Here is a 21,649-nt window from a genome sequence, read left to right as displayed (position 1 = left end):
TAGGCCACAGCAGATCAGATACATACCACTAAGTCCTTCCACTTCTCAGACATCCTAGACGTCCGCTACTTAGCGGGATTCCACTGTCCTTCTAGCCCAGTGATTCCCCAACTGTACGCAGACTCCATGGAGTGCTACGCCAAATAGGAATGTTCCGATGCCAATACGACATTTGGAGGTATTGGTATCGCAAGAATACGACAATAATGGTACGCCTTGTATCCAAGTTTCATGCCGCCAGCAGGAGAAAAGTCTGACTTGCCAAATAGCAGAGAATAAAAGCAACTTACCAGACAGTTGGTGTTGACTCAGGACTCAAATAAGACACCCTTCCATGTCACTTCCCCGCAGCTGAAAAGAAGGTGCACCTTCACAAGAGCGGTGTACAAACAACACACCTTGTGCTGCCGGCACATCTCCGACAGGATTATAAAAGGGGATTTGAGAGTAGAGGAGGAGTTATTGGCGTCCTTGCTGTAATCTAAGCTTCTGGAAAGGAGCTCTACTCGAGTCTGCCATGTGAAGATGAGCCGTGTTGTCCATCAGGTGTGCAGAAGTTCCGAGCATGAACGCACACGGCTGTGTTTCACCGGCCGCTTTGTTTTGGGTTTTCTATCGGCTTCTATGTCCTCGCGGCTGGAATGTTTGTCCTGTGCAGATAGCGGCCAATGTCGGACTGAAGTGTGTGGTGATGCAAGTTCTCAGAGAAAGAGTGACACACTTTCAAACACAAAGTGTGTCACCCTGAGAACTGAGGCGTCACCTGTCCCCCCCAAAAAAGGTAGACCCTTAAAGCCTGCTGACTACAGAACCTGGGGCCCGGTGAACACGGGGCCTGCACACACAGCAACACAAAGCAAAGTGCCAGAGTCATCACGGATGGGCTTATCTGAGAGCCACCGCGACATAAAGCCTGCGAGCAAGACAATACACATGTTGGGAAGCATCGGCTACCTGATCATTTGCACCTCGGACCATGAACACTAAATTGTGTCATCTAATTGTTATCTCAATCTACACAATACTTGTTGATGTAATCCTTCCTCTGTGATATAATCATGTGTGTGGAACATGATTATATCACAGATTATATCACAGCCCAGACAGGAAGCAGAGGTGGGAAAGAGGAAGTACCGGCAAGTAAGATCCCAACATGTCCCGAAAGAGTCAAATCAGCCTGACTGAGCACTTCAAACAGCCAACAACATCCAGCACAATGAACTGGACTGATATGGACCATACCATTCTCTAACGCAGGCAACATGGACCATACCATCCTCTAACGCAGGCAACATGGACCATACCATCCTCTAACGCAGGCAACATGGACCATACCATCCTCTAACACAGGCAACATGGACCATACCATCCTCTAACGCAGGCAACATGGACCATACCATCCTCTAACGCAGGCAACATGGACCATACCATCCTCTAACGCAGGCAACATGGACCATACCATCCTCTAACGCAGGCAACATGGACCATACCATCCTCTAACGCAGGCAACATGGACCATACCATCCTCTAACACAGGCAACATGGACCATACCATTCTCTAACGCAGGCAACATGGACCATACCATCCTCTAACACAGGCAACATGGACCATACCATTCTCTAACGCAGGCAACATGGACCATACCATCCTCTAACACAGGCAACATGGACCATACCATCCTCTAACGCAGGCAACATGGACCATACCCTCCTCTAACGCAGGCAACATGGACCATACCATCCTCTAACGCAGGCAACATGAACCATACCATCCTCTAACGCAGGCAACATGGACCATACCATCCTCTAACGCAGGCAACATGGACCATACCCTCCTCTAACGCAGGCAACATGGACCATACCATCCTCTAACGCAGGCAACATGGACCATACCATCCTCTAACACAGGCAACATGGACCATACCATCATCTAACGCAGGCAACATGGACCATACCATCCTCTCACCTTGGCAATATGGACCATACCATCCTCTAACGCAGGCAATATGGACCATACCATCCTCTGACGCAGGCAACACGGACCATACCATCCTCTAACGCAGGCAACATGGACCATACCATCCTCTACCACAGGCAACATGGACCATACCATCCTCTAACGCAGGCAACATGGACCATACCATCCTATAACGCAGGCAACATGGACCATACCATCCTCTAACACAGGCAACATGGACCATACCATCCTCTAACACAGGCAACATGGACCATACCGTCCTCTAACGCAGGCAACATGGACCATACCATCCTCTAACACAGGCAACATGAACCATACCATCCTCTAATGCAGGCAACAAGGACCATACCATCCTCTAACACAGGCAACATGGACCATACCATCCTCTAACACAGGCAACATGGACCATACCATCTTCTAACGCAGGCAACATGGACCATACCATCCTCTAACGCAGGCAACATGGACCATACCATCCTCTAACGCAGGCAACATGGACCATACCATCCTCTAACACAGGCAACATGGACCATACCATCCTCTAACGCAGGCAACATGGACCATACCATCCTCTAACGCAGGCAACATGGACCATACCATCCTCTAACACAGGCAACATGGACCATACTATCCTCTAACGCAGGCAACATGGACCATACCGTCCTCTAACGCAGGCAACATGGACCATACCATCCTGTAACGCAGGCAACATGGACCATACTATCCTCTAACGCATGCAACATGGACCATACCGTCCTCTAACGCAGGCAACATGGACCATACCATCCTGTAATGCAGGCAACATGGACCATACCATCCTCTAACACAGGCAACATGGACCATACCATCCTCTAACAAAGGCAACATGGACCATACCATCCTCTCACCTTGGCAATATGGACCATACCATCCTCTAACACAGGCAATATGGACCATACCATCCTCTGACGCAGGCAACATGGACCATACCATCCTCTAACACAGGCAACATGGACCATACTATCCTCTAACACAGGCAATATGGACCATACCATCCTCTGACGCAGGCAACACGGACCATACCATCCTCTAACGCAGGCAACATGGACCATACCATCCTCTACCACAGGCAACATGGACCATACCATCCTCTAACGCAGGCAACATGGACCATACCATCCTCTAATGCAGGCAACATGGACCATACCATCCTCTAACACAGGCAACATGGACCATACCATCCTCTGACGCAGGCAACACGGACCATACCATCCTCTAACGCAGGCAACATGGACCATACCATCCTCTACCACAGGCAACATGGACCATACCATCCTCTAACGCAGGCAACATGGACCATACCATCCTCTAACGCAGGCAACATGGACCATACCATCCTCTAATACAGGCAACATGGACCATACCATCCTCTAACGCAGGCAACATGGACCATACCATCCTCTAATACAGGCAACATGGACCATACCATCCTCTAATACAGGCAACATGGACCATACCATCCTCTGACGCAGGCAACACGGACCATACCATCCTCTAACGCAGGCAACATGGACCATACCATCCTCTAACGCAGGCAACATGGACCATACTATCCTGTGGGCTTTAGTTGATATAACACTCCCGTCAGGGGGTGCATTCTACGGCGGAGGTGCATTATCCAGCACAACAGCGGCGCATGGACTTCATTTATAAGTAAAGGTAAGACCATAATAACGTTTTTTTTTTATTAAATGTGCCTTTTTTGTGTGCTACAGTTTGAATGTGTAAAGTTAAAGTTAAGTTAAAGTACCAATGATTGTCACACACACACACGAGGTGTGGTGAAATTTGTCCTCTGCATTTGACCCATCCCCTTGCTCACCCCCTGGGAGGTGAGGGGAGCAGTGGGCAGCAGCGGCGCCACGCCCGGGAATAATTTTTGGTGATTTAACCCCCAATTCCAACCCTTGATGCTGAGTGCCAAGCAGGGAAGAATGCTGGTATGAGCTTTTAAACACAACCCGTTAACTGCTGCCAATCAAATGGTGAATAAGATACTCTTTAGGGTTCATATGTTTGTAAATCTGACTGTGATGAAGTCAGTGCCTCACCTGCCATGAACCTCACCGCACGTCACTTACACATACAAACATACATCAACACACACGTACATCAACACACACACACACGTCAACACACACACACATCAACAAACACATACATCAACACACACACACATCAACACACACACATCAACACACACATACATCAACACACACACACAACACACACATCAACACACACACACATCAACACACACACACATCAACACACACACACACACATCAACACACATACATCAACACACACACACATCAACACACACACATCAACACACACATACATCAACACTCACATACATCAACACTCACATGCATCAACACGCACACACACACACGCACGCACACACACACACACATCAACACACACATACATCAACACACACATATATCAACACACACATGCATAAACACACACACACATCAACACACACACACATCAACACACACACACATCAACACACACACACACACATCAACACACATACATCAACACACACACACATCAACACACACACATCAACACACACATACATCAACACTCACATACATCAACACTCACATGCATCAACACGCACACACACACACGCACGCACACACACACACACATCAACACACACATACATTAACACACACATATATCAACACACACATGCATAAACACACACACACATCAACACACACATACATCAACACTCACATACATCAACACTCACATGCATCAACACACACACACACACACACACACAAACACGCACGCACACACACACACACGTCAACACACACTTAGAAATGTCAAAACCTCTTACACACCTTTAACGAGTCATATTGGCACCGAGTGGACGTGATCACATCATCATGTGATCATGTCATCATGTGATCACGTCATGTGACCTCATCATCATGTGATCACGTCATCATGTGATCACGTCATGTGATCACGTCATGTGATCACGTCACATGTGTCTCTGTCACTGTTAAGTGAACTCCCCTCCCTCCCCTCCCCTCCCCTCCCCTCCCCTCCCCTCCCCCCACACCTCCACCCAACCCCTAGCGATCCCAAGCATGACCCGTGGCTTTGCAACTGCTAATGGGATTGGAGGCTGACCACTTTGTCACTAAGCATGGACGTTAGAGGCTGCAACATTAGTGGCTGCAACATTAGTGGCTGCAACATTAGTGGCTGCAACATTAGTGGCTGCAACATTAGAGGCTGCAACATTAGTGGCTGCAACATTAGTGGCTGCAACATTAGTGGCTGCAACATTAGAGGCTGCAACATTAGTGGCTGCAACATTAGAGGCTGCAACATTAGAGGCTGCAACATTAGTGGCTGCAACATTAGTGGCTGCAACATTAGTGGCTGCAACATTAGAGGCTGCAACATTAGTGGCTGCAACATTAGAGGCTGCAACATTAGTGGCTGCAACATTAGTGGCTGCAACATTAGAGGCTGCAACATTAGTGGCTGCAACATTAGAGGCTGCAACATTAGTGGCTGCAACATTAGAGGCTGCAACATTAGAGGCTGCAACATTAGTGGCTGCAACATTAGTGGCTGCAACATTAGTGGCTGCAACATTAGAGGCTGCAACATTAGTGGCTGCAACATTAGAGGCTGCAACATTAGAGGCTGCAACATTAGTGGCTGCAACATTAGTGGCTGCAACATTAGTGGCTGCAACATTAGTGGCTGCAACATTAGTGGCTGCAACATTAGAGGCTGCAACATTAGAGGCTGCAACATTAGTGGCTGCAACATTAGTGGCTGCAACATTAGTGGCTGCAACATTAGAGGCTGCAACATTAGTGGCTGCAACATTAGTGGCTGCAACATTAGTGGCTGCAACATTAGAGGCTGCAACATTAGAGGCTGCAACATTAGAGGCTGCAACATTAGTGGCTGCAACATTAGTGGCTGCAACATTAGTGGCTGCAACATTAGTGGCTGCAACATTAGAGGCTGCAACATTAGAGGCTGCAACATTAGAGGCTGCAACATTAGTGGCTGCAACATTAGTGGCTGCAACATTAGTGGCTGCAACATTAGTGGCTGCAACATTAGAGGCTGCAACATTAGTGGCTGCAACATTAGAGGCTGCAACATTAGTGGCTGCAACATTAGAGGCTGCAACATTAGTGGCTGCAACATTAGAGGCTGCAACAAAGCCAACGACAGGAAACAAAAATAAAAAGTCACATGGCTTTCTTTAAAGTCCTACTGAAAGCCACTACTAGCGACCACGCAGTCTGATAGTTTATATATCAATGATGAAATCTTAACATTGCAACACATGCCAATACGGCCGGGTTAACTTATAAAGTGACATTTTAAATTTCCCGTCACACTTCCGGTTGAAAAAGCCTTCGAAGGATGACGCATGCGCGTGACGTAGCCCGGGGAACAGAGGTATGCCTTCTCCATTGAATACAATACAAAAAAGCTCTGTTTTCATTTCATAATTCCACAGTATTCTGGACATCTGTGTTGGTGAATCTTTTGCAATTTGTTTAATGAACAATGGAGACTGCAAAGAAGAAAGTTGTAGGTGGCTGTAGCAACACAAGGACCACTTACTCGGATAGCAGACGCCTAGCCGATGCTATCAGACGCCTAGCCGATGCTAGCAGATGCTTAGCCGATGCTAGCAGATCCACCGCACGGATGATCTGGTGAAGTCCTTCGTCGCGCCGTCAATCGCTGGAACGCAGGTGAGCGCGGGTGTTGCTGAGCAAAGCAGATGAGGGCTGGCTGGCGTAGGTGGAGCGCTAATGTTTTTATCATAGCTCTGTGAGCTCCGGTTGCTAAGTTAGCCTTAGCGTCGTTAGCAACAGCATTGTTAAGCTTTGCCAGGCTGAGATCTATTAACCGTGTAGTTACATGTCCATGGTTTAATAGTATTGTCGATCTTCTGTCTATCCTTCCAGTCAGGGATTTATTTATTTTGTTTCTATCTGCATTTGAGACAGATGCTATCACGTTAGCTCATGCTAAAGATGCTAAAGAGCTTCGTCGATGTATTGTCGTGGAGATAAAAGTCACTGTGAATGTCCATTTCGCGTTCTCGACTCTCATTTTCAAGAGGATATAGTATCCGAGGTGGTTTCAAATACAAATCCGTGATCCACAATAGAAAAAGGAGAGAGTGTGGAATCCAATGAGCCAGCTTGTACCTAAGTTACGGTCAGAGCGAAAAAAAATATGTATTTCACTGCATTGTAGTCCGTCACTCTAACGTTCCTCATCCACGAATCTTTCATCCTCGCTCAAATTAATGGGGTAATCGTCGCTTTCTCGGTCCGAATAGCTCTAGCTGCGTTGAAAACAATAGGAAAATATGAGGGAGTGAACAACTGACTACGTCACGCTACTTCCGGTAGGGGCAAGGTTTTTTTTTATCAGAGACCAAAAGTTGCGAACTTTATCGACGTTGTTCTCTACTAAATCCTTTCAGCAAAAATATGGCAATATCGCGAAATGATCAAGTATGACACATAGAATGGATCTGCTATCCCCGTTTAAATAAAAAAAATTCATTTCAGTAGGCCTTTAAATGCTGAACTGAAGTCGACAAAGTGCAGTGTTGCGTAAGTGTTCCTAAGCTCAAGATGTTCCAAGAGTCTATCTGTTTTCCAGCTGTGGTCCGTATAGTCCAACTTCCAAAACCACAACAATCCACTTCTCCACCTGTCACCGACAACAAATCAAATCAACTTTATTTATAAAGCACATTTAAAATGTACCACAGCGGTAGCCAAAGTGCTGTACAATGGGCAGGTTAAAAGATAATACGAGAACCGAGCAAACACCACACAACACAAACAGAACACGATAAAAAATAAACAAATAAAATAAATAAAACATAAAAACCGGTTCACAGCAGGTGTATTTTGGGGCGCCATTGCAGGATGGAGATCACTCAGTGTTAAAAGCCATGGAATAAAAGTATGTTTTTAAGAGAGATTTAAAAACAGGAAGAGAGGAGGCTTGTCTAACACTCAGAGGTAGGTCGTTCCAGAGCTTGGGAGCAGCAGCGGCGAAAGCTCTGTCACCTCTAAGCTTCAGCCTTGTGTCCGGGACCGTCAGTAGCAGCTGATCGGCTGATCTTAGGGATCGGGTGGGGCAGTAAGGCTGAAGGAGGTCGGAGAGATATGTTGGCGCGAGGTTGTTTAGACATTTAAAAACAAATAAAAGGAGTTTAAAATTGATTTTGTAACGCACAGGGAGCCAGTGAAGGGCCGCTAATATAGGGGTGATGTGCTCACGTCTGCGGGTCTGTGTTAGCAGACGAGCAGCAGAGTTCTGCACGAGCTGCAGGCCTGGCTAATGCCTACGTACAGGGCATTGCAGTAGTCAAGACGAGTCGACATAAAGGCGTGGATGAATTTCTCGAGATCATGTCCTGATAGGAGCGGTTTCACTTTCGCTATGTTTGGCGTAATTGATAACAACAACATGGCACTTTTGAACTTTTACTCCCTTTTAAACAGAACTTTTTGAATGAATGATATGATTTTAGACAAGAAGTTCGACTGTCTTCTTTGACCTGAGACATGGCTTGGCACTGACACACCTGCTGACACAGCTGATCTGTTGTCCTTGCCTGAGGAAACACTGGAGAGTTTGGTCCTGGTTGATGCGAGGACACGTGGTCGAGTTTTCTCCCAAGTGAACCCAACAACCTGCCTTTTAGATCCAATTCCTACAACCCATTTTAAATCATTTCAGGGATTCTTTATGGAACAGCTTTGAACTATAATGAACAGCTCTTTTCAGACGGGGGTCTTTTCAGACGGGGGTCTTTCCTTCCACTTTTTCCCCTAGAGGGGGTGGGGGGGGGGGGGGGGGTTACCCACATATGCGGTCCTCTCCAAGGTTTCTCATAGTCATTCACATTGACGTCCCACTGGGGTGAGTTTTCCTTGCCCGTATGTGGGCTCTGTACCGAGGATGTCGTTGTGGCTTGTACATCCCTTTGAGACACTTGTGATTTAGGGCTATATAAATAAACATTGATTGATTGATTGGTTTTAAAGACGTCAGTCTGGTTTCAGGATGAACCACAGTACCGAGACAGCACTTTTAATTGAGATAAGCAGCAGAACCAAAACTGTTGGCTGGATCGGACGGCTTTTGACACAGTAGACCAGAGGTGTCAAAGTGGTTTTCTATGAGGACCACATCGCAGTTATGTTTGGCCCCAGAGGTTCGCTTCTAACAGTCAATACTATTATTACACAATTTTTTTATGCATTTTATTAGATTTTTTGAAAACTAAATTGTAAAAAAAAAATATGGTAAGTTGCAATAATTTCACCTCATAATGTAGTGCAGGGGTCACCAACGCGGTGCCCGCGGGCACCAGGTAGCCCGTAAGGACCAGATGAGTAGCCCGCTGGCCTGTTCTAATAGCTCAAATAGCAGCACTTACCAGTGAGCTGCCTCTATTTTTTAAATTGTATTTATTTACCAGCAAGCTGGTCTCGCTTTGCCCGACATTTTTAATTCTAAGAGAGACAAAACTCAAATAGAATTTGAAAATCCAAGAAAATATGTTAAAGACTTGGTCTTCACTTGTTTAAATAATTTCATTATTTTTTTTACTTTGCTTCTTATAACTTTCAGAAAGACAATTTTAGAGAAAAAATACAATCTTAAAAATGATTTTAGGATTTTTAAACACATATACCTTTTTACCTTTTAAATTCCTTCCTCTTCTTTCCTGACAATTTAAATCAATGTTCAAGTAAATTCATTTTTTTTATTGTAAAGAATAATAAATACATTTTAATTAAATTTTTCATTTTAGCTTCTGTTTTTACGACGAAGAATATTTGTGAAATATTTCTTCAAACTTATTATGATTAAAATTCAAAAAAATTATTCTGGCAAATCTACAAAATCTGTAGAATCAAATTTAAATCTTATTTCAAAGTCTTTTGAATTTCTTTTAAAAAAATTTGTTCTGGAAAATCTAGAAGAAATAATGATTTGTCTTTGTTAGAAATATAGCTTGGTCCAATTTGTTATATATTCTAACAAAGTGTAGATTGGATTTTAACCTATTTAAAACATGTCATCAAAATTCTAAAATTAATCTTAATCAGGAAAAATTACTAATGATGTTCGATAAATTCTTTAATTTTTTCAAAAAGATTCGAATTAGCTAGTTTTTCTCTTCTTTTTTTCGGTTGAATTTTGAATTTTAAAGAGTCGAAATTGAAGATAAACTATTTTTCAACATTTAATTGTCATTTTTTTTGTGTTTTCTCCTCTTTTGAACCGTTCAATTAAGTGTAAATATCATTAATTATTAATAATAACATAGAGTTAAAGGTAAATTGAGCAAATTGGCTATTTCTGGCAATTTATTGAAGTGTGTATCAAACTGGTAGCCCTTCGCATTAATCACTACCCAAGAAGTAGCTCTTGCTTTCAAAAAGGTTGGTGACCCCTGCTGTAGTGTATATTACTGTAAATGAAAAAACAGTATTTATGGTAAAAAAATAATAATTTGTAGCTCATTTGCCAGAATTTTACTGTAAAATGTACATTAGTTTTTTCTATCGCAAATAAAAAAAACAGCAATTTTACAGTAAAGTTCTGGCACCTGAGCTGCCAGTTTTTTGTTGTTGTTTTTGTGTAGATTTTTCAGTGTATTACTGTAAATACCACCGTTTATTACAGTAAAAAAAAGTACTGGTTTTTTTCATTTGGAGAAAAATGCTGTAAAAACCACAGTGAATTTCGCAATTTGACCGTGAAATCTATTGCTACTTTTAAATTGCACATTTTGATGGATAACTTACTTTGAAATCATGATTATTAGTATTTACTTCTAAGGGTTTAAATGTTTGATCATATATGTTTTTGCATAATATTTAAGTTAACATCATTTGCAATTACATGGAGTACATATATTTTTCTTCTCCCAAAATAGAAAGAAATAATACATTTAGTAAGAAAAGTTACCGTACTTTATTGATACATATTATTTCCAGGCTTTCCAGGACCAAATAAAAGGAAGTGGCGGGCCTCACCTGGCCCCCGAGCCTTGAGTTTGACACCTGTGCTTTAGTAGATCAGGCCGTTCAAGTGTTCATACATGGGTTATTAAGGGTTACATCTTTAATTGTAAAGACCATCCAAACAAACGAAATAATCCATAGGTGAATGTATTGTTAGTGATTAGAGTCAGGAAACATATTTTATGACACGTTTTTTTGCCTCTCTGCTGTTGTGGCATCAGGAATGAAGTTCAGACAAATGTGAGAGACTCTGGCTGTGTTGTCATGTCCACAGACCTCCATCTTGATGTGCACAGTAAACATGGTCAACCACAAGCTGTCCTGCAGAACAACTGCCAAAACATGTCGTCTTCACCTCCGTAATAGTGTGAGAGTCCAGTCCATAGTGGATTTAGTTAATAGTGTGAGAGTCCAGTCCATAGTGGATTTAGTTAATAGTGTGAGAGTCCAGTCCATAGTGGATCCAACATAATAGTGTGAGAGTCCAGTCCATAGTGGATCTAACATAATAGTGTGAGAGTCCAGTCCATAGTGGATCCAACATAATAGTGTGAGAGTCCAGTCCATAGTGGATCTAACATAATAGTGTGAGAGTCCAGTCCATAGTGGATCTAACATAATAGTGTGAGAGTCCAGTCCATAGTGGATCTAACATAATAGTGTGAGATATGTGTTCCCTGGTTTAATAAAACAACAAAACTTCAGTCTTCACATTCAACACTCTTCAAACAATGGACAATGCATGCATATTTTGCAGAATTATATTTATTAAATGTTTAGTTAGCATGACTTAGACTTAGTATTATATGACATGAGCACACTGATAGTCAGTTATCTCTTTGTAGTCAACTTGAACTTGCCAGCAGAGCATGAGCTACAATGTCCTCTGACATCTTCTGGGCCAGGTCCACAACAGTTTGGCTGACTGGAGATAACCGTGTTAGTCCATCCTCTCCAGGGTCCAAATGAAACCTTGCTAGTCCATCCTCTCCAGGGTCCAAATGAAACCGTGTTAGTCCATCCTCTCCAGGGTCCAAATGAAACCTTGCTAGTCCATCCTCTCCAGGGTCCAAAGGTTTGATCTTCATCACATCTTCAAGGAAGGTATTAGTCTCCTCTGCTGAAGTCCGTCTGGCTGGAGTGGACAAGCACCTGGAAGGGCTGCACCCCATGTTCACCTACCTGTGGGTGTCATGGTATGCAAAAGGCTCACACTTGAAAACAACAACTACATGATATCCTTCAAACGGAGGCAATGAGGAAAGGAGTTACCTGCAGCTGCTCGTCATTTGTTGCTGCTCTGCACCGGCTGATGTCAGCCAGTTTATACCTGTTGCTGCTCAGTGGGCGGAGCTACTGACCGCGTGAGTCAAGAACATGTTTTCATTCAATCGCCAGATTTGTAGTCCCCTGGAGGCGTGTCTGGATGACATTAAACAATGCATGTCCGGCAACTATTTAATAATACCACCTTAACATTTGACAATAAAACAATTACACAAAGCGACTTTGGTAAAGAATCTGGGTATTATCTTATACCCAACTCTCTCATGGACCCATTTTTTAGACCATTGTATTTGTATCTGCCCTCTCTCTGGTTTTTAGGTTGTCGGCGATCACTCCAAAGGAGTATGATTGTCCTCCTGTTGGTGGGATTGCCTTCAGTGCGTGGAATCTTTTAAAGTGGGGAGACTGGTGCACAGACAGCCACCACACTGTCCTTGGCAAAGAGAAGGCCAGGGTCCAATGGCCTGGAGACCAAGACAATTGGGGGCCCATCTTTGCTGCAGCCTTCTTCCGCCTTTGTGACCGTTGTGGAGCTTCTCTGCAACCATCATCCGCCCACTCCACCGTGGAGGTCTTTTTCGACGAGGGAGACACGCAGACTCCGACGTCACTTCCTGGCTGTGGGGAGCTGTATCCGATGGCAAGGGAAACCCAGGACGACCGGCACCTCCTCACAGCTGCAGGAGGCTGCCGGAGCTCCGGTCTGTCGGAGGACCGCCTATGGTGCGCCTACCAGCACTTGCTTTTCTCTCAGGGTGTGCTCCCCTTGCCTTTTGTCTTCCCAGACTAACCCACAAGGCTATATATATACTGTATCTATGTATATATATTAGGGATGTCCGATAATGGCTTTTTGCCGATATCCGATATTCCAATATTGTCCAACTCTTTAATTACCGATACCGATATCAACCGATACGATATCAACCGATATATGCAGTCGTGGAATTAACACATTATTGTGCCTAATTTGGACAACCAGGTATGGTGAAGATAAGGTACTTTTTGAAAAAATGAATCAAATAAAATAAGATAAATAAATTAAAAACATTTTCTTGAATAAAAAATAAAGTAAAACAATATAAAAACAGTTACATAGAAACTAGTAATTAATGAAAATTAGTAAAATTAACTGTTAAAGGTTAGTACTATTAGTGGAGCAGCAGCACGCACAATCATGTGTGCTTACGGACTGTATCCCTTGCAGACTGTATTGATATATATTGATATATAATGTAGGAACCAGAATATTGATAACAGAAAGAAATGGGGGGAGGGAGGTTTTTTGGGTTAGTGCACTAATTGTAAGTGTATCTTGTGTTTTTTATGTTGATTTAATAAAAAAACAAACAAAAAAAAACCACAAAAAAAAACCCGATACAGATAATTTCCGATATTACATTTTAACGCATTTATCGGCCGACATCCCTAATATATATGTATATATACACTACCGTTCAAAAGTTTGGGGTGACCCAAACAATTTAGTGGAATAGCCTTCATTTCTAAGAACAAGAATAGACTGTCGAGTTTCAGATGAAAGTTCTCTTTTTCTGGCCATTTTGAGCGTTTCATTGACCCCACAAATGTGATGCTCCAGAAACTCAAATCTGCTCAAAGGAAGGTCAGTTTTGTAGCTTCTGTAACGAGCTAAAGTGTTTTCAGATGTGTGAACATGATTGCACAAGGGTTTTCTAATCATCAATTAGCCTTCTGAGCCAATGAGCAAACACATTGTACCATTAGAACACTGGAGTGATAGTTGCTGGAAATGGGCCTCTATACACCTATGTAGATATTGCACCAAAAACCAGACATTTGCAGCTAGAATAGTCATTTACCACATTAGCAATGTATAGAGTGTATTTCTTCAAAGTTAAGACTAGTTTAAAGTTATCTTCATTGAAAAGTACAGTGCTTTTCCTTAAAAATAAGGACATTTCAATGTGACCCCAAACTTTTGAACGGTAGTGTATACACATATATATATACATATATATATATTGGGTGCAATTCTGTTGTAAGCAAGATCTTATGTTGCATGTTAAACATCACTACCTCTTTAAATCTGCCTTCTGTTTAAAAAGTGGACCCTCCTAGCAGCCAATCATAGAGTCCAGAGCGCAGAGGCACACTCACATGAGATAGTGCCGCCGCACCGAGCACTTTGTCTCTCCAAGATGCTCCTCTTGCTGGCTCTAGCCGCCGTCCTCTCCGCAGGCTCCTCGAGGGAGCTAAACCGGACCTCCAAGCTGCCGGCAGACAGCACGGAGCAGTGCTCGGCGTGCGAGTTCAGGGAACACAGCAAGCAGATGAGACTCTACAGCATCAAGTCCCAGATCCTCAGCATCCTGCGGCTGGAGCAGGCGCCCAACATTAGCAGGGACATGATCCAGCAGCTGCTGCCTAAAGCGCCGCCTCTGACGCAGCTCCTGGACCAGTACGATCCGCGGGTGGAGGAAGAGGACCACGCCACCACAGAAACAATCATTACCATGGCAACCAAGTGTAACTAACTATTGTTGTTCTGATGTATAAATCCTGGGTGTGTACCAAAGTATGTTATGACCTGGATATGCAAAAGTTTTCTACAAGATTTACATTTCACTTTTCCTTCCGTCGGAGCTCCAGCAAAGCCACAAGGCATCTTATTTTGACGTCTACAACTATCGTAAACTGCAAGGCAACTTATGTGATTATTCCACATAGCGGGAATAAACACAATAGCATTATCCTTAAGACCGTGGTTCTTAACCTTGTTGGAGGTACCGAACCCCACCAGTTTCATATCCGCATTCACGGAACCCGAACCGTAATCATAAAATGCTGTTATTACATTAATCAATCAATCAATCAATGTTTATTTATATAGCCCTAAATCACATTAAAGAAATACTAATAAAGATATATTTTACAAACAGAAAGTTACAGGAATGTACACATGATCCCATGTTTACATCTCATTGTGCAACATGTGAATGTTTCGGTGGGAACTAAATGCGATATCTGAAAGGGGTACACATTATTTCCAGAGTAGGACCCCCCACCCAGACATATAATACTAGTACACAGCTCATGAAAAACAACATGTTATAGTCATTGTAAGTGGGCCAAAACACTTATATTAGAAAATAATCTCATGGAAATGACTGCTTTCATTTGATTATAATAATAAAACATTTAACTTGTTATTTAGTCAGGTTTGGGGCAGGTGTGCTGCAGGTCCGACGTCGCTCACATGTGCTCCACCGAAGTTTTGGCGTTTGCTCACACGTATGGAAAATTAGAGGGAACATTGTTTGGGGGTATCCATAGTACGCCGACAGGGAGAAGTTTGTGTTTACACGATGAGTCGGGTGTGTCTTGACCTACGCGGCGGAGGCTCTCGAACCCAGGTTAAGAACCACTGCCTTAAGAGAATGTACTGCATGATGCCATTTATTGATATGTCATTGAACATTTGCCATATGGATGATGTCTTTCAGCAGACGCGACGGGTAGGTTGTCTTATTGCCTGTTCAGTCTCAGTCCGAAGATCCACCCTGAGAACATCCTGAGCGCTCAGCTGTGGGTTCACCTGCGGCCGGTCGACATGGTCACCACGGTCTTCCTGCAGATCTCACGCTTCAAACCCGACAAGGAGGGAAACAATACCCGGGTCAGAGTGCGCTCTTTGAAGGTCGACACTGACGCCGGCGCCGGTTCCTGGCAGAGCATCGACATCAAGTCTCTGCTTCAAGCGTGGCTGCGTCAGCCGGAGAGCAACTACGGCATCGACATCAACGCTTTTAACCCCCAAGGAGTAGACCTGGCAGTCACGTCCGCAGAACCCGGAGAGGAAGGCCTGGTGAGTGCATGTTACTGAGCTGAGGGTCTAGCCCAGGAACGTCAAACTGGTTAAGTGTTCATTAAAAACAAGGCAGAGGGGAGCATGCCTCACCAGTATCATACATCTAACACCAATTCACACAACTTACAACATCACATGGTTAGGTTTGCACAATTGAACTTGAACAATATCAATTATAGTTCATTCACTTAGAGCAGGGATGTCAAACTGGTTTCCATTGAGGGCCACATGGCAGTTATGGCAGCCATCTGAGGGCCGCTTGTAAATAGTAAATGGGTTATACCTGTATAGTGCTTTTCTACCTTCAAGGTACTCAAAGCGCTTTGAAACTTTTTACCACATTTACCCATTCACACGTGACTAGGTTGGTAGAAGCTGGTGATCGAACCAGGAACCCTCAGGTTGCTGGCACGGCCACTCTCCCAACCGCACCACGCCGGTAACAGTGAAAAATGTGTGAATTTGCCTGTGGATTTCATTATTAACGATATAAATGTTTTAAGTACACTGGCGATTTTACAGTCAAAATTTAACATTTACAAAATTTTACTGTAAAATATAGTGTTTTTTTGGGGGGGGTTTAAAATTTTTTACGGTAAATGCAAAAACAGTACCACTGTTTTTTGGGGGGGTTTTACGGAAAAAGCTGGCAGCTTAGTTGCCAGAATTTTTTTGTTAGATTGATTGATTGATTGATTGAGACTTTTATTAGTAGATTGCACAGTACAGTGCATATTCACCACTAAATCATACTTGCCAACCTTGAGACGTCCGATATCGGGAGGGGGGGGGGGGGGGGGGGCGGCGTGGTCGCGGGGGGGGGGGGTGCGTGTTTGGGGCGGGGGGCGTGGCTAAGGGTGTGGTTAAGAGGAGAGTATATGTACAGCTAGAATTCACCAAATCAAGTATTTCATGTATATATATATAATATATATATATATATATATATATATATATATATATATATATATATATATATATATATATATATATATATATATATATATATATATATATATATATATATATATATATGTATGTATGAAATACTTGACTTTCAGTGAATTCTAGCTATATATATATTTTTATTTTTTTATTTTTTTTATTTTATTATATATATAAATAAAATATTTGAATTTCAGTGTTCTGCAGGCTATCCAGTAGATGGCGGTATTGTCCTGTTTAAGAGTGTCACAACATTGCTGTTTACTGCAGACGAACTGCTTTACGGTAGACTAAACGTGACTGCTGTTGTTGTGTGTTGTTACCGCGCTGGGAGGACGTTAATGAAACTGCCTAACAATAAACCCACATAAGAAACCAAGAACTCTCTCTCCTTGTTGTGCACTCTACTCTCTAAAAGCCGTAGATGTCATGACGTCATTGGGCAGGCAAGCTGTTTATATTGTGGGAAAGCGGACGTGAGAACGGCCGTCCCCACTCAGGTCCGTATTGAGCTGGAGGGGGCGTGGCCTCCAGGTACGGCTGAATACCGGGAGTTTGTCCAGAGAAAATCTCTGCCGGGAGGTTGTCGGGAGAGGCGCTGAATACCGGGATTCTCCCGCTAAAAACGGGAGGGTTGGCAAGTATGCACTAAAATGGTAACACCCCAATAAGTTTTTCAACTTGTTTGACATTGGTTTTTACAACATTATATTGTTCATAGCTGCCAGTTTTTCTATCGTAAAAAACAAATGTACCGTCTTTCCATTTACAGTAACACACCGTTAAAAACAACAACCGTAGATTTTACAGTCAAAAACTGTACAAAAACTACAGTTGTACTATTTTTCAACTGTAATTTGATGGGTAGTTTGCTGTAAAGTTAAGTGTCTTTGTTTATTTTTATTTAGACAAAAACATGTTTGGCAAGTATGATAATATGCTGTAATATCTGTCGCAATATTGGATACTATAAGTTTAAAAGGTATGCAATTTATTTTTTTCTGTCAAAATGAAAAAAATTATATTACATTTAGTGAGAAAATATAAAGTACTTTATTGACACGTATCATTTCCAGGTGTTTGCGGGCCACATAAAATGATGTCACAAGTCAGATCTGGAGTTTGACCTTGAGTTTGATGTACACAGATGCCTAGAGGGCGCCAACTTTCCAATGTATTATCCACAGTACAACCCGCCCTCTCCTGCTTTTTGTACGTGGTGCCCAACCACCGGGCCGCGGCCCGATACCGGTCCGCGGACCGATTGGTACCGGGCCGCACAAGAATTTAAAAATTTTATTTTTTATTTTTTTTATTTTTTAAATGAAATCAACATAAAAAACACAATATATACATTATATATCAATATAGATCAATACAGTCTGCAGGGATACAGTCCGTAAGCACACATGATTGTATTTATTTATGTAAAAAAAAAATTAAAAAAAATTTTTTTTTTATTTTTTTTTTTAATACATCCCCCACCCCACACCGGTCCATGGGACAAATTTTCAAGCGTTGACCGGTCCGCAGCTACAAAAAGGTTGGGGACCACTGACGTACGTAACGCATGCACGCGCATGAGCTTCAGGTGTTGTTAGCTATTAATCCCAATTTAGCTCGCTAGCGTTAGCTGTCATTGAATGCATATTCTGTCATAACAACGACATGACTGCAAATGTATCGTTGCTTCTCTTGGCCTGCTTTTGTACACGTGCACGCTCTGCCTGTGCGTACGGCTTCCTCCCACCTCCAAAGACATGCACCTGGGGATAAGCCCCTCCCACTTCCAAAGACATGCACCTGATAGGTTGATTGGCAACACTAAATTGGCCCTAGTGTGTGAATGTGAGTGTGAATGTTGTCCGTCTATCTGTGTTGGCCCTGTGATGAGGTGGCGACTTGTCCAGGGTGTACACCGCCTTCCGCCCGAATGCAGCTGAGATAGGCTCCAACAGGTGTAAAAGAAAGGGCATCTCTATCCTCCTTCAAAACCGCAAAAAAAAGTTCACCTCCAGGCAGCTACAACCCTAAACTAACACCCTCTCCGGATTGCTAATAATCAAATGCTAATAATCAAATGTAAACAATCAAATGCAGATACTTCTTCCTATGCCTTCTGATCTCTCTCTCTCTCTCTCTCTCTCTCTCTCTCTCTCTCTCTCTCTCTCTCTCTCTCTCTCTCTCTCTCTCTATCTCTCTCTCTCTCTCTATGTCCACTACTTGCTGTCCATATCCTACCCCCCCCCCCTCCAAACCCCTGATTGTAAATAATGTAAATAATTAAATGTGATTATCTTGTGTGATGACTGTATTATGATGATAGTATATATGATAGTATATATAGTATATATCTGTATCATGAATCAATTTAAGTGGACCCCGACTTAAACAAGTTGAAAAACTTATCCGGGTGTTACCATTTAGTGGTCAATTGTACGGAATATGTACTTCACTGTGCAACCTACTAATAAAAGTCTCAATCAATCAATCAATCAATCAAAAAAGTGTGTAAGTGACTGGGAAGACAACCGATGTATACCGTAACTTGTAGGTCGACGTTAAGATAACATGGAGTCTCTCCTCCAGGATAGAGCTATCACTTTTGCGTTCCGAAGTCGGAATTTATTGCCTCTTCTCGTGAGAGAGTTAATCCAGTCCACATACGAATGTCCAACTAAGGCGCCTTAATTTCTTATGGGCTCAACCATTATTTACTTAAACCTGGTAGTTTAATATAAACATTCACCACATGTAGAACATAACATGAGTTTTTGGACAACATGACAATCTATAACAGAAACCTTGTCTAGAAATGATTCCTTTCTTCCCAGCAACCGTTCATCGAGATCAAGATCCTGGACAATCCAAAGAGGTCCCGGCGCGACTCGGGCCTCAACTGCAACGAAGAGTCCGCTGAGACGCGCTGCTGCCGTTACCCGCTCACCGTGGACTTTGAGGAGTTCGGCTGGGACTGGATCATCGCACCGAAGCGCTATCGAGCCAACTACTGCTCAGGGGAGTGCGAGTTCCTGCACCTGCAGCAGTACCCGCACGCGCACCTGGTGAACAAGGCCAACCCGCGGGGCACGGCCGGGCCCTGCTGCACGCCCACCAAGATGTCGCCCATCAACATGCTCTACTTTAACCGCAAGGAGCAGATCATTTACGGAAAGATCCCCTCCATGGTGGTGGACCACTGCGGCTGCTCCTGATGTGCGCGACACTTAGATACGGTCGTGGATTTGTAGGGTTTTAAAAATCAAACTACATGCAAGGACACAGTATTTGTTTTAGTGCATTTGGATTCACACGTGACTGTGAGCTCCACGACGCCGTGGCGGACCCCCTGCTGCTTCCGATCTCTTCTGATTTGAGCTTCGGCCAAAAGAAAGTCTGCATGATGTCCAACATGTGCTTTTATTTGAAAAACAACGAACTGAATGCCCTTTCATTCCCTGCGCATGTTTACAAACCCCTTGCTGGGAATCACACACCATTTATTTATCAGGACATCTAGCAGGTTGTGTACAATTTATAAGATGAGATCACCAGGGAAACAAGTCCCTCCGTACAGTTTCTAACATAAGCATTTATTTGGGCTTCACAATAAATGCCAAACACACAAAAGAAACAATATAAAAGATATAGGTTAGTGATTTGCAAATCATTTGTATTCCGTTTATATTTACATCCAACCAGGATGTAACCAATCTGGCGCCCTAGGCAAGATTTTAGGTGGCGCCCCCCCCCACATCGGCAGTGAAGTGTATATACTCACAAGAAACCGAATAGCTTTGTCTTTGACCTTTTTTTTTTACTTAAAGAAAGCAAATTAACAATCAGAATAGTTAACAAGATTAAAAAAAATATGGATAAATAAATGAATAAAAAAAATGATTATATGAAATACAATATTTTTTACATACATAAACACAAAATAAAACGTGTCAACAAGTTGCATAAAATAAATTAAAAATACAATATCAATAAGGCACTGCACAAAACAAGATATCAAACCAGTATGACTTTAACAACTATATTACAAAAAAAGTTCTCTATTGTGCTTTTTAATATTGCATTAACTAGAATGACTTACAAATGACTGTACACCAGGGAGTACTGTAATTACCTAACGTTACATTATTATTTTCCATAACAATTTAGCCCCCTCCACAATATTAACCCAACGTTAAAACAGAACTAGCTATTTATTGATTAGCAATTGCCGAATCATGTAACATTAGCTTAATGCTAAAAAGCCAGGTTACTATCACATTCTGTAACAGAAAAATAATTTCATGTAGGCTAACGTTACCTACCTACTATGTCTGTCTTTTTCTCGTTTCTCCTCTTCTTTTCTCTTTTTTCTGCACCTGACAGTTTTGGCCGTTTTGACATCTTGTGTTGATTTTTTGATGTGGTGGGAAGGGAGGGGGCGCACCGTGCCGGGGGAGGGGG

The 21,649-nt window shown here is 42.8% G+C and overlaps 3 protein-coding genes across 5 annotated transcripts in view; 2 read left to right on the top strand and 1 right to left on the bottom strand.

Moving 5' to 3' along the window:
* Positions 1-783, bottom strand: part of LOC133648135 (protein Shroom2-like) — a 20,037-nt gene extending 19,254 nt beyond the window's left edge. For all 3 annotated transcript variants that reach the window (XM_062043919.1, XM_062043926.1, XM_062043932.1), the window contains exon 1: positions 291-783. The gene's annotated coding sequence lies outside the window, so the exon portion shown is untranslated. The remainder of the gene's footprint in view (positions 1-290) is intronic.
* Positions 784-5,201: 4,418 nt separating this feature from the next.
* On the top strand, positions 5,202-6,269 carry LOC133660934 (keratin-associated protein 5-4-like). Its single transcript, XM_062064390.1, has one exon. It carries the CDS (start codon positions 5,202-5,204, stop codon positions 6,267-6,269), a length of 1,068 nt encoding a protein of 355 aa, XP_061920374.1.
* Positions 6,270-14,360: 8,091 nt separating this feature from the next.
* LOC133648124 (growth/differentiation factor 8-like) lies at positions 14,361-21,368 on the top strand. The gene is made up of 3 exons (XM_062043909.1): positions 14,361-14,901; positions 15,879-16,240; positions 20,023-21,368. Exons 1-3 carry the CDS (start codon positions 14,574-14,576, stop codon positions 20,401-20,403), a joined length of 1,071 nt encoding a protein of 356 aa, XP_061899893.1. The 5' UTR covers positions 14,361-14,573; the 3' UTR covers positions 20,404-21,368.
* Positions 21,369-21,649: the final 281 nt, after the last annotated feature.

The sequence above is a fragment of the Entelurus aequoreus genome, linkage group LG01 (assembly GCF_033978785.1).
Source record: "Entelurus aequoreus isolate RoL-2023_Sb linkage group LG01, RoL_Eaeq_v1.1, whole genome shotgun sequence".
NCBI classification, from domain to species: Eukaryota; Metazoa; Chordata; class Actinopteri; order Syngnathiformes; family Syngnathidae; genus Entelurus; species Entelurus aequoreus.
Note: the sequence above shows the minus strand (reverse complement) of the source record. Positions and strands in the feature narration are given on the sequence as shown.

Bases quoted from the DNA above. Each gene is read 5' to 3' on its own strand.
- LOC133660934 (XM_062064390.1), top strand. From the start codon at position 5,202: ATGGACGTTAGAGGCTGCAACATTAGTGGCTGCAACATTAGTGGCTGC.
- LOC133648124 (XM_062043909.1), top strand. From the start codon at position 14,574: ATGCTCCTCTTGCTGGCTCTAGCCGCCGTCCTCTCCGCAGGCTCCTCG. The intron at 14,902-15,878 runs GTAACTAACTAT...GATGTCTTTCAG, and splicing joins CATTACCATGGCAACCAAGT to CAGACGCGACGGGTAGGTTG. The intron at 16,241-20,022 runs GTGAGTGCATGT...CTTTCTTCCCAG, and splicing joins AACCCGGAGAGGAAGGCCTG to CAACCGTTCATCGAGATCAA.